Raw genomic sequence first — 12,842 nt, 5'->3', positions numbered from 1 at the left:
GCGCAAAGGTGATTTGACAAGACTCCGTGTGAAACGGCTGAGGAGTGGAGCCCTGCTCTGGGGGCAAGTTGTGGCCTCTGGTGCTAACAACTGACTTTCGTGTCCTCTCCATCTCTGGCTCCGAAGGCAGGTACCTTATCGGAAAGGGCTGGGAGAGATTAGCCAAAGGGCCAGAGAATTCCCCGGCGAGTGTCAGTATACACTGACTGCTGGAGGAGCCCCCTAGCCTCCCTACAATCTGGACTCCCTTATCCTTCCTTAGTTCCAAGGGTGCCTGGTCCACATTGTGCCCTCTGGTACAACAATACAATGTCAGAAGAGGCGATTACCGGACTGTCAGGTGGGGGAGTGGCCCCTCCATACGCAGACACGCCAGTACGTAGATATATATTATATTATATTTATCTATATATATATACACATTAACAAAGAAGTTGCCAAAAAAATCCCCAAACGTAGTTATGTTACATATGAGGAGAAAGGATGACAGGTTCACTGTACCCAGATTTGCACCACCCCCCGAGTCAGATACAATGGGTTTACTATGACAGAAGCAGCCAGCAGCAGCAGGGCCCTGCAAGAGGCAGAAATACAGAGGACACATGAACTTCCTGCGGTGACGTCAACCGATCCTGCCACTGGCCTCCCACGGGACGGCGGCCACAGGAGAAAGTGTTTCTACGTACGTCCCAGCCGTGGGCAGCAGGGGCCGGCTGGGCTCGGATTGGCGGGACCTGCCGCAGCGTCCCACGCCGCTAGGCATTTCCACCAATGGGATGCTTGCTAACAGGTAGAAGGCAAAGGTGGAGAAGCAGCAGGGGAGGTCCGAGGGCCCATTTGGAGCTGCAGGGCACAGTACTCTTGGGAAGGTGCCCGATGTGGACTGAGTTCCGCAGGGTTGTTCCTGCCCGCCCCAGCACAGCCATCCCTCCCCTCCGACAGCAGCCGTGCCGGGGGCTGTTTGCAGCAACCAGCAGCGGGGAAATGCAGGTGGCTGGCCCCCGGCCTGCCCACTAATTGTGTTGTGCTGCCCATTTCCACTGGCCCAGGCAAGCCCTTCACCGCGCCCTCCCGCCAGACCCTGGGACACGCCATCAGTGCCATGTGTGCACCGAGCTAACGGGTGTGGCAACGCCCTCTGGCCACGCTCCTGTCGAAACAGCGACAGGGCCACCCAGAAAGCTCCGCCCCCCCGGTTCCCCAACCGTTCAAATCCAGCTGCAGCTTCTGGGCTTCCGTCTGAGGAAGCTTCTGTCACGTCACCTCTGGGTCGGCGCACGGGGCCAGCACTCACCGGGAACCCCTTGTGGCTTTGAAACACGTCAACCCCAAGCTGGCAATTCAGCTGCCTCAGCCAGTTCTGGGGTCAGCTGCAGGGCCAGCCAGGAATGGAGACGTGACTCTCCCCCCACACCTGCCGCCATCAGTGGCTCAGGCCAACAGAAACCTGCCCTGGCTCTGAACTGGCCCCTGAGGTTTAGGGACAAAGAGCGCAGGGCCTCCTGCCGCCGCCTCGACCAGAGACAGGGAACCAAAACAGCCTTTGGGTTCCCAGCCTGGCGCAAAGTGGCCCGTCACCCCCTAGAAACCCCTCTCCCCAAGCCACTCAAAGGCCCCAGATGGCCACGTTTGGTGTGTTCTGGGTGTCTCCCCCACCCCTCTCCTGTCGCCAGTCACACCCACACAACCCACTTCCCCTGTCAGGAGGGGAAGAGCGGCCGGTCGTCCCTGCTCAGTCCTGGTTCCAGTGAGGGCATGACGTCCCAGCCCGACGGGGTCAGACCAGGCGGGACATGGGGGGCACAAAGGCATGGGGCAAGTCTCTGCGTGCGAGGGGGTGGGGTTGCCGGCCCTGGCCAGAGAACGCTGTAGGCCACGCTGCCGTGCTCACAACTGTCCTCGGGGTTTTCCTGCCTTGGAGCCCAGCCCCCCCCCCGGCGCCCAGAGGAGAAAGTGCATTCAGAGCAGGGCTGCGCGGGGCCGCGATCCAGCTCTAGGTCATTGTGACGTAGTGGGGGTACCTGGCTGGTTTCTATGCTGCTGGCTCTGGGGGAACCCCCACTGGCTGCCGTGGGTACCACGACCCAGCAAAACAGGATGAGTCACTATGCAAACCAGTGGCCAGACACCCCCCATGGAGAGGAACAAAGGAAGGTGGAATGCTGCCTTGGCTGGGGGGCAGGGCTGGAAGTTAGGGAGTTGGTTGCTGGCTGTCGGAGGGCATGGTTGAGACAGCCTAGGGAGAGGAGCTGGAGTTTAGGGGCCCAGTCTCCCCCATCTCAAGGGGGCCTGAGGCATCCTAGCCCAGTTCCTGTGACCAGATTACATCTGTGCTGCGCTGTGCTGGAGGAGCAATAAACCACCCTCAATTCCACTGGCTGGTGCAGTCTGTTTGTGCCATTTCGGGGTGCAGGAGACGGGGAACCCCCAACGTGCCGTCACAGTCATAAATAATGAACAGTCCTTGTGCTCTACAGTAGTCACACCTCACGCCCACTGGCTTTCTGCTTCTCTGGAGACATGCTGCCTGGCCAGCCTCCCCTCCCCCTGCCTGGGGGCAGCCCCAGGTCCCTCGGGGCTCCTTCCCCACTCCCAGGGCACACATGCTTTCCAGGGGGCGGCCTAGGCTATCCCAGGAGAGGCTGGGGACAGCCACGTCTCAACCTAGCTCTGGGCCAAACAGCAGCGTTGCTTGGTGGGTCCTGGCTCTCCACCGCCCACCACCTCCGCTGGTGCATTTCACACAGACTGGGTGCCCGCCCGAGCGGGGCCGGAGCCTCCCTGGCTATCGAGGCAGAGCCTCCCATAGGAGCAGTGACAACGGAAGGAAAGGGAGCGCCGGGGAGAGCTGGATTTCAGGTCTCAGCCCCCCTCGAGCGGCAGGAGCCGTGCACCCCGCCAGTTAAACACACAGCTGCTCCCAGCGGGTCCCACCCTCGGAAGTTGGCGAGGGCGTGACTGGCTCCACGTGGCTGTGGCAACCTTGCTGGGTGGCACCGAAAGCTGTGCCGCTGCCGGGACGGATCCTTCCTGAGACACGGCTGGTGGCACCCCCCCCCGGAACGGAGCCAGTTGGCCTGCTCCTCTACCAGGCCACCCCGTCCCCTCCCCACATCTCCTAAAGGTCCCTGCAACCCGCACTGCCCATCCCCCTCTCCACTCGCCCCAAATGAGCAGCGGGACGGTCCAGCTGGAGGAACGCTCCCCTGCCACCACCAGAGTTTCGCAATCCCCTCCCGCGCAAACGGAGTTCCGCCACGAAGTCTATTTCCATCGCCTGCAAAGTTTTGTGTTTCCCGTGGCGGGGGGAAGGAGGCTCGCTGGCAGAGCGCGGGGTCCCTGGCGGCAGGGCCTGCTTTCCAGTCCAGCTGCTCAGAAGCCCTAGGAGCCTTCCCCGTGCTCCGCCCTGGAGCTGGCTGCTGCTCAGTGGCAGGCTTTCATCCCTGAGACGTATGGGGACTCCTGCGGCCGGCAGTTACACTCCTGCTGCTCTGGGTAATCGATGAAGTCCGGCGCTGGCAGGCCTGACAGGATCATCAGCGACTTGTTCCAGATGGTGAAGGTGGGGCACACGGGCAGGACGAAGGACACGCTGAAGGTGTGGAGATGGAGGGAATTGGCCGGGTCGTAGAAGGACAGGGCATTGTTGTCGTAATCCAGGAGCACGCCCAGGCGTTTCATCTGCGGGTGAACGTCCACCAGCATCTCCTTGTTGTTGTGTCTCACCACAAAGTTGCTGTTGCAGCGGGAGAAGACCCAGGAGGAGGAGTTCTTGCCGATCCACTCGTTCTTGGGGGCTGACTTATAGGCGATGCCAATGGCGTACCTAGGAGAGAGGGCAGTGGACACACATCACCGACTCAGACCCTCCACAATCCACAGACCATGTCCCCAAGGGCTCAGCCATGAATTTAAAAGTTTCCCTAAAATTTCCACGGTTACCACGATTCCCTTCAAATTTGGTGCATCTCTTGGGGACGGGGGTTTGGTCAATGAACCACCTCGGGGGACAGGTGACCATGGAGTTCCCAAGAAACAGCCCCTGGAAAAACTCCCAGCTTTCCATAAAGTCATTCTCCTCATACCATAGAGCTCTTTTGGGCTGAGTGCCCAGAACTGCATGCACCATTCAGAATTTTCCATCTTCTCATCTCTCCCTTTGCTCCTGGTTTCTAACATTCAGTTTGCTTCTCTGACTGCTGCTGCACCTCACCTGGATGTGTTTAGTGAACTAGCCACCCGGATTCTGAGATCTCTCTCTCTTTCTCTCTCTCTCTCTCACGTGTGGTAACGGCAAATTCAGAGCCCATCGTTTAGAACAGTGTTTCTCAACCTTTTTTATAAAGTACCCCTTTAGAAAAAATTATAAGTACCCCCAGTACCTACAGTTTTCAGACACACAAAAATGTTTTCTACCCTTGCAAGACATTTATTTAAACAACGTAATTGCAGCCGGGCGTGCGATTACATTTTTGGGTGTAAAAAGTACAAAAATAATAAAGTGCCATAAAACTTAAAACAAAAATTCAGTTTTCTCCAAATTTCAGTTGTGTCGACGTCCCCCCAGACTTCTCTCGAGTGCCCCCGAGGGTACTCGTACCGCTGGTTAAGGAACACTGGTTTAGTGGGCATAGTTGGGATTAGGTTTTCCAGTGTGCACAACTTTACATTTACCAGCACTGAATTTCCTCTTCCATTTTGTTGCCCAGGTACCCAGCTTGGTGAGATCCCTTCTTTGCCGTCTGCTTTGGCCTTAATTATCATGAGGAATTTTGCATCATCTGCAAATTATGCTACCTCCCTGTTTTCCCTCTTTTCCAGAGCATTTTTGATGATGTTGCATAGGATCGGTCCCAGAACAGACCCCTACGTGACACGCCTACTGCCCTCCCTCTCTCCTGAAAACTGACCGTTCCTACTCTTCATTTCCCAGCTTGTCCCCAGTGGCTGGCCCAGAAGAGGCCCTTCCCTCTTATCCCTGGGCGCGTTCACAGTGTTGTCAGCAAAGAAATTGTGATGTTTTCGGAGAGCAGGCCAGGCAGCTGCTCCACACTGTACCATCTGTTTGCTACTCCCCCGACCCTCCCGGAGCACAGACAGCGTCTCGAGGGTCGTTGTCAAAGCAGCAGGAAGCCAGCTCCGCACTGCAGAAAAGGAACCTGCTGAAGGGCTGCGAAGAGGAGCGGTTTCCCGTCCAAGTGCAGCCTCCCCCGCCGGGGAGGGAGAGCTAGAAGTGGCCCAGCCGCCTTCCATTTTAGGCCCACTGTGACAGCCAAAGCCAAACAGCTTTAAAAAGGGATCAGCTGGAGGACACGTCTGTAATGGCTCCCGGTGAACGTGCGCCAGGAGGAACAGGAACCGAGCCTGCCCTGAAAGCTGGCTGCCAGGCCTTAGCACACCACGATTTCCCATCGCCAGATCCGAGCCCGGCCGGGGCCCCCGGAGGAAGCGGCGCTTTCTGTGTCACGCCTGGGAAGCTTGAGGGACCTCACCACACGGGACCGTGTGGGAGCAGCTTGTGGCCTATGCGACCGCACGGATCACACGTGGGATGGAGCCATTCAGCACCTCTCCACCAGGAAAAGGGTGTCCGGGGCAGCCAGAGGGACTTTACAGGAGGGCTTGGCCACAGCAGGGACACGCTGGGGCTGGGGGGGATGACGTTTGGGGGGCAGCAGAGCTCTTGGAGGGCTCTTTTTCTCGCTTTTCCTCTCACAGAGCCTAGTGACAGACGTTACAGGGGTTGCACACTGTGCAGCGTTCCTGGGCCATGGACCGAGGGCCCTGTCTTGCTGTCTGGGACCGTCCCCATCTGCCAGCATACTCGTGCAGCAGCAGATTGCGACCTCCACACGGCCTGGAGGCTGAGACCTCTGGCTTTCTGTCCCGTAGGCATGGGCTGGCCCTGCGTCTGCTCTCGCCGGGGTTAGCATCTTCTCCCGCTTTGCCAGCGGACGTGCTGGCTGCCGGGGAAGCTGCACAAACACTCCCACGCTGGGCCACGATCGGACTGGATGCAAAATGCGTCTGGCGGGCTGCCAGGACCTCTGAGCCCGGCATTAGCACCACTCACGTGCTACCTGGCACGCACCAACCTGCGCGGGAAGGCGCGAACGCTAACACGCCAGCACACGCTGGCAGGCCTCCCAGCTCACAGCACGTGCCTGGCACAGGCCCTGGGCCTGGCTGCTTTCTGATGGAAGTGGGCCTCTCTAGGCAAAATTACAGCTGATTTTAGGAGGTGAAACGGGTGTTTCTCCATGTATCACAAGGCTCCCTGCACTGACATATGCGTTGCCAGGGCCAGGGCCAGCGGGCAACAAGGGATCCACAGGCTCACATGCCCCTTCTGAAAACAGGCACTGGCCGGGTCTGTTTTATCAGCTCCTCCACTCATTAAGCAACCAGCCTGTGAGCACCTGCAGAGCAGCTGGACGAGGAGCCGCCTGCATGGATTTGCCAAAACACAAACCCTACCCAGTCAGCCTCCCTCCCTCCTCTGACGGGTGACTGGCTGGGTGGCTGGGGGAGCCATCTTGGATCGAGTCAGGCTGTGGAGGTGGTCCCGCATGGCATACTCAGAAACCGACGGGGGGGAGAGGGGAGTGTGCTCTAGATAAAATGACGACGACGCGGGGGCACAACTGGTTGGAAGCAGCAAGTCAAAGAGTCGTTCGCGGCGGCCGGGAGGGTGCATCCAGCGGGTTGGTCTGGGCCTCGGTACTGTCATTAAGGTGAGGTGGCGAGGGGACTGGAGCAGGCTTATAAAACCAGCTGTGACACCAGGCGCTTTCGGACCAGAATTCAGAACGACCTGGACAAGTTGGACGGTTGGTCCGAAATCGGCAAGAGGAAACCAATGCAGAGAAGGGCAAAGCGCTGCCCTGGGGAGGCATGTGGGAGGCGGGAACCCCGGCTAGGTGCAGCGACGGTGGGGTGGGTCTGGGGTGCCCTGAGTCTGAGCGACAACGGGATGTGACATGGGAAAGGCCGGGTCATGTGGAGATGGGTGAGCAGGCCTGTCGTACGCAGGGCATGGAAGGTAACTGCCCTGCTCCCTCGACATCGCTGGAGTCCTGGGTCCAGTTCTGGGCACCACGCCTCAGGAAAGAGGGGGACAAGCTGGAAAGCGTGCAGAGGAGAGCAGCAGAAATGAAAGATCTGGAGAAGCTGAGCTCCACGGACAGGCTGAAAAAAGGGGGCAAGGGCAGTCTGGAGAAAAACAACCTGCTAACTCCCCATCCCTGGAGGTTTGGGGCAAACCCCTGGAGGGATGAGCTGGGTTTGCTTGGTCCTGCCCCTGGGAAAAGGCTGGACCAGGTGACCCGAGAGGTCCCTTCCAGCCCTATGTTGCTGTGATTCCCTGTATCTGCTTTGCCTGGATTTTAAGGAGCGTGACTGAACCCAGAACCCTTTCAATGCCATTTGCTTGGCCCTGCAGTGTCCTGGAGCAGGCGGGAGGGTGCATCTGACATGGGGAAGAGGGTATTGACATGCCGTGATGGAGTTGGCTCTGTTCTTCAAATCTCAGCAGCCTTGCCGGGGGCTTGTGTGAATTGCCATCCATGCAGCGTGGCCCACACGGCTCCCCCGCGCACACGTGCAAAGGCCACGCAAACCAAGCAGGAGGGGTCCCACTCCGCCGCAGCGAGGCCAGGGCCCACGGGGCAACCTCCCTGGAGGTGTCTGCTCCACTTGTGGGTCGTGAGTGCACAGCGCAGGCTGCCGACACCCCTCTGCGGAAACAGCAGGTGTACGTGCCTGGGGTGCTGCAGCCCTCCTCGATCCCGGCCCCGTCTGGATAGATGCTGCATTAGAAGCGGTTGCCAAGGCAGGGGGCCGGAGGCCATGTTTCCCCCCCCCGCCCCCCCCCGCGCTTGCCAGCCCTGCTGTTCTTCACACAGCCGGCAGCGTCCAGGAGCCGCCTGCTACTCCGGCAACGCCGGGAACAGGCACGTGCTCTGCGAAAGGAGGAATAATCCCAGGGCTGCTCCCGCTCCCCAGGCAGACAGAATGATCCGCCCCCGCCAGACGACGGGTGGGCGTCCTGAGCCTTTCCAAGGCACGGGACATGCTGGCAGGCTGCCCCCTTCCACGGGATGCAAACCAGACGTGATGCACGGCAGGTGCAGGACTCGTGCTCCTAGCTGGGCACTTTCCTACAAAGATGAGCCGGACGTGACTAATGCGAAGCTCTTGATTTTCAGGAGAGACCTTTCTGTGCAGGGCGGCTGGCTAGTCTCTCCCAGCGCCAGCACCGCCCGGCTGGACGCGCCTGGGGTTGAGATCTGTGTCCAAACCAGAGCGAGGAGGATTGAGGGCCAGGACTTGGCAGACCCACGCTCAGGTCCCTGCTCTGCCCCAGATTATTGGTGATCCCAAGCCAGGCTTAGGGGTCCCCACCCCTCAGTTCTGCGAGTGCCAAAGGACGGCCCTGCCCGTGTCACAGGGGCGCTGCGAGGGGCAATACCTTCCAGGAATGCCGGGCTGGCGTGCTGTGGTAATGGAGGCCGCAGAAGTACCCGGGGTGGAGTGTGGGGCGGGGGGGGGGGGGGGGAGTCCTTTGAGATGTCAAGGCTCATGTCACTACACCAGCCGTAAATACGTCACAATTAGGTTTTCTTCACTCTAACCCCGTGCCGATCCCTTCGGTGCACCGCTGCACAGCGCGGGGGCAGACGCGCAGGGACAGGGTGGAAGTAAAGCGAGAACAGCCAGCCTCCGATTCCTAGGGCAAGGGCAGCCCCTTCATGAAAGGGCGGTTGGATTCCTCCCTGAGGCAGGAGCAGGACTTAGCGCGAGCCGGGACGGGGCTCTGGAAGATCTGGCCCTTGGGTGGCTATTCACGCACAAATGCGGCGCCCCGCGCGCGGGACGGACACGGAGCTGGGCTGCGTGATCCGCCCTGGAAGGGCCCTTTGGTCTCGGCTCCGCCTGCGAAGGGCGACGCATCGGATTGTTCCTGCCTCCTCGCGGGAGCCTTGACCCTGAAGCTCCAAGGGCTGGTGGCTCCCTCAGTGGATTCCAGCGAGGGAGCCAGCTGGTGAGCTGGGCCGGTGAGGATTTGTCTAATAGCAGCTGGAGTAAGCCCTGCAGCGGGAAGGGCCGGGCTGCAGGCTTTCCCCGTGGCCGCCACTAGCGAACCGGCCTGTGACGCGCTGGCCACGGCAGCGCCATTCTGTGGCCTTTGCCCACTTTCGGATTTGCATCAGCCAGCCCAGCCTGGCGCCGCTCGGTCCTCGACAGGGGGATGCGAGCCGGGCTCAGCCATGCAGGCGAGGGGCCGGACCCGGCCGAGGGGTCCCGCAAATCAGCGCGGTTCCCGTGCACCCTATTTAACCCTTCCTCCGCACCAGCGCAGCGATGGGACAGCGGGAGGGGCCGAGTGAGGGTGGGGGGGGTGATTATCGAAGGCTGCGGAAAGCTGCAGGCCCTGCTGCGGCTGGTCAATGCGCCCCGGGCACAGACGGGAGGCCGGGTCCTGGTGTCACCGCCCCGGCCGCAGGCAGCCTGGCTCAGCAGAGCAGCTGCTGATTTCCCACCCGACGGTGCTCGAGTTCCTGCACTGAAGCCACTTGGCAGCTCCCTGGGAGCAGGCAAAGCCCCCTCGGCAGTGTCCCCCCCACGGCCTCTCCTGCAGCTGGGGGGGTCACTGCACTGGGGCAGGCAAAGCCCCCTCGGCAGTGTCCCCCCCATGGCCTCTCCTGCAGCTGGGGGGGTCACTGCACTGGGGCAGGCAAAGCCCCCTCGGCAGTGTCCCCCCCCCCCCACGGCCTCTCCTGCAGCTGGGGAGGGGGGGCACTGCACTGGGGCTGGCTGGGGGTCACAGCTCTCGCCCCAAGCTGCTCCAGCGAAGGCCAGCGGGGCCCTTTGGAAGTGATGCATTGAGGCTCCCTATCTGCCATGACTCCGCCTGCGCTGACAACTGCCCGGCCGGCGCCCTGAGCCCGTCCCGGCGCCGCTGGGCAAGGCCGACCCCAGGGCGATGTCCGACCCCGCTCCCGGTGCTGGGCACTTGTGCCAGGAACGAGGCTTCTCTCTGCAGCAGCATCCCCGTAGCACGGCAGCGGAGTGTGGCTGTCGGCACCACTGAGCCCTGCCCGGATGCACTGACCCCGGGAATAGCCTCAGCCCTGTGCCCACCCGGGGGAGGGCAGGGGACCCGGCAGCTGCATGCTCACCAGCACGTGGTAGCCTTCGAGAGCCCGTGCTGGGAGTGTGCCCTGGCAGGAACCCCGTTGGTGCAGACACTGCAGCACCGTTGGGAGAGGGGACCCCGAGGCGCGAATGCCCGGAGGTGCCCGACTCCTTCCCAGCCCTCTGCCCACAGCACGGTAGGTGACGCGCACATGGGGCTCTGTCCATCCCACCCAGGGCAGCAGCACCGGCCGATTCCTGCCCACGCAGCCAGCCCTGGCGCCTGCCTGACCAGGCATGCTGATGCCTTTCTGCCAGGGGTCCAGCCCTGGGCTTCCCACCCCAGCGCTGCCTCCGGCTTCTCCTCTCCCCCTTGCTGGCAGCATCCCCCGGTGCCCGCCCCTTCTGACGGAGACCGCCCTGCTCCCTGCCGGCCTCCACGCCCCCCTCCCAGTGGCCCCTCAGCCTGGCTGCCGGCCTGGAGCCGGAGAGAAGGGACTGGAGCCCTTCCTGGCAGATCTGCTTACCAGGTGGAGGACCCCACCATCACCTCCCAGTAATGGCACCCGCTGTCGATGAAGATGTTGCCTGCAGCGCCATAGCACCCAGTCCCACTGAACCTCTCGGGCGTGTGGCTCTTCTTCAAGGAGCTCTCGTCCTTCTCCATCTGCAGCCCGTCGTTGGACAGCTTCAGCTTCTTGTGAGCCAGTTTGGGATCCAACTTGAAGGGCTGACCTGTAAGGAGGCAGAAATGCAGTGGTTAGCAGTCTCCCTTCCCCGGGACGCAGGCTGAACCCCGAACTGCCTCTCTGCCTGCCACACCACGTCATGGGACGGGAGACAAGAGCCAGCCCTTGCCAGCCACCCCCCAGAGGTGTCCGAAAAAGTCCTGCATGTTCCTTCAGCAAGGGGCTTAAACTGCAGCAAGGGGGGGTTAGGTTGGACATCAGGAAAAACTTCCCAACTGTCAAGGTGGTTCAGCACTGGATTAAATTGCCTAGGGAGGTCGTGGAATCTCCATCCCTGGAGATATTTAAGATGATCTTCTAGACCAAGGATACTCAACTTCGGAAGCCCCAGGGGCCACAATGATACAGCACCTGCGGAGGGCAGCAACTTAAGCGTGGTTGCATATATATGCAGATAGCTTCTTTCACACTGATGGGCCTGAATACAAAGATTAAGGCAAGACGACACAACACGCAGGCCCCATTTAAGTCAGTTCTGCTGGTATTCATAAAATGCAACATTCACCCAATTTCCACCCGTGACAGCACTTTGAATGAGCAGTCCAGGAATGTAACTACTAAAACACGTATCAACAGAAGACCATTGCACTGATGTGTTGAGCCCCATGTAAACCCAAACCACACTGCAGGCTGCAAACAAACGGGGGCCGCGTGCTCTAGACGGTGTTGGGTCCTGCCGTGGGGTAGGGGACTGGACTTGATGACCTCTCGAGGTCCCTTCCAGTTCGGGGTTCTGTGATTCCTGGCACCCTCAGGCAGAGCTGGCTCGTGAGTCTAGTGACGAGCTGTTTTGGGAACAAAGGTCCCCAAGGCTAACACAGCCCGAGCATCGCTTGCATCCCATGTAAGTCCCTACTACAGGATGCAGGCAAGAGCTAGCTGGTGTTCTGGCCTCATGATTTTAGTTGACCTTCAAGTGAGCTGCTGCAGGGGCAGGAGGACCAGCTTGGAGCTGAAATCAGAAGATTTGTATGAAGAGAGAAATGAGCTAATTATTGCATCTGTCCTGGCTATAATTAATGAGAGTGAAAGCTCAGCCCTGGAAGAACGGAGCCAAACGTTGCTCCAAACTGCTGGTCTATAGCTTGGGGGTCATTCTGACATTTTGCTTGATGTCTGCGAATAGCTTCTGCTTAGCGTGGAGAGGACTAAGCAGATTGGGACTGGGACTGGAGAGAACTAGGTCACAGCTCTGCTACAGACTTTCTATGTGGCCTTGGGCAGTCACATAACTGCCCCTGTGCCTCAGTTTCCCCATCTGTAAAAGGCAGAGAAGGATCCTGCCTCTCCATGGTAAAGTGCTTTGAGATGAACCCATGAAGAGTGTGGGGTAGCTGATGGGCGCCAGGGCATTTTATAGTCATCCTTGCTGGGTGTCTGCGGGGGGGAACTCTCAGTCCTGGAGCAACACCCCCCCCCACTAGTCTGTTACATTGTTCAGACTTACCACAGCCCCCCGTAAACACGGCTCCTTTTCTCTCCCCTCCATTATGCACAAAAGTCTGAGCGCTGGGTCCAGATAATGGAAGCCCCAAAAATCAGTGGAAACCAAATCCAGGTGGTTTAATCTGAATTCATTCTCTATTACAGGGGAGGGCCCATAACGTTTTAAGTGGAGGTGCAGGCCCCTTGACAGTCTGCAGCCCCCCAGCCGCGGGCTGAAAACCACTGTTCTATCGGCATTCAGGGAAATGATGCAAACGTATCGAGAAGTCAACAGACCCTTGAATTCTGGCACAATAATGTCACCAATATTCCCTCCAATTTTTTCTATGTGTGTGAGGAATGAATTTTGTTGTGTACACCGAGGCATGCACAGATGTGCACCGCCAATAGAAGCACATGCCACCGGCTGTGGGCACTCTGCCCATCAGCTGGGCAGTACCTGAATTTCTCCTTGGTGGTCACCCAAGCGCTCAGCTTACAGGGAACCCTGAATGTCCTGGACACACAGCA

General features: G+C 59.7%; 1 protein-coding gene across 3 annotated transcripts in view; it reads right to left on the bottom strand.

Annotated features, from left to right (window-relative positions):
* Positions 1-380: 380 nt before the first annotated feature.
* Positions 381-12,842, bottom strand: part of MID2 (midline 2) — a 161,504-nt gene continuing 149,042 nt past the window's right edge. For all 3 annotated transcript variants that reach the window (XM_075896588.1, XM_075896589.1, XM_075896585.1), the window contains 2 exons: positions 10,665-10,872; positions 381-3,826 (listed from right to left, as the gene is read on the bottom strand). In XM_075896588.1, the coding sequence (XP_075752703.1) occupies positions 3,424-3,826; positions 10,665-10,872 (611 nt within the window). In that variant the 3' untranslated portion in view covers positions 381-3,423. The remainder of the gene's footprint in view (positions 3,827-10,664; positions 10,873-12,842) is intronic.

Source organism: Pelodiscus sinensis, chromosome 13 (assembly GCF_049634645.1).
Source record: "Pelodiscus sinensis isolate JC-2024 chromosome 13, ASM4963464v1, whole genome shotgun sequence".
Taxonomy (NCBI): domain Eukaryota; kingdom Metazoa; phylum Chordata; order Testudines; family Trionychidae; genus Pelodiscus; species Pelodiscus sinensis.
Note: the sequence above shows the minus strand (reverse complement) of the source record. Positions and strands in the feature narration are given on the sequence as shown.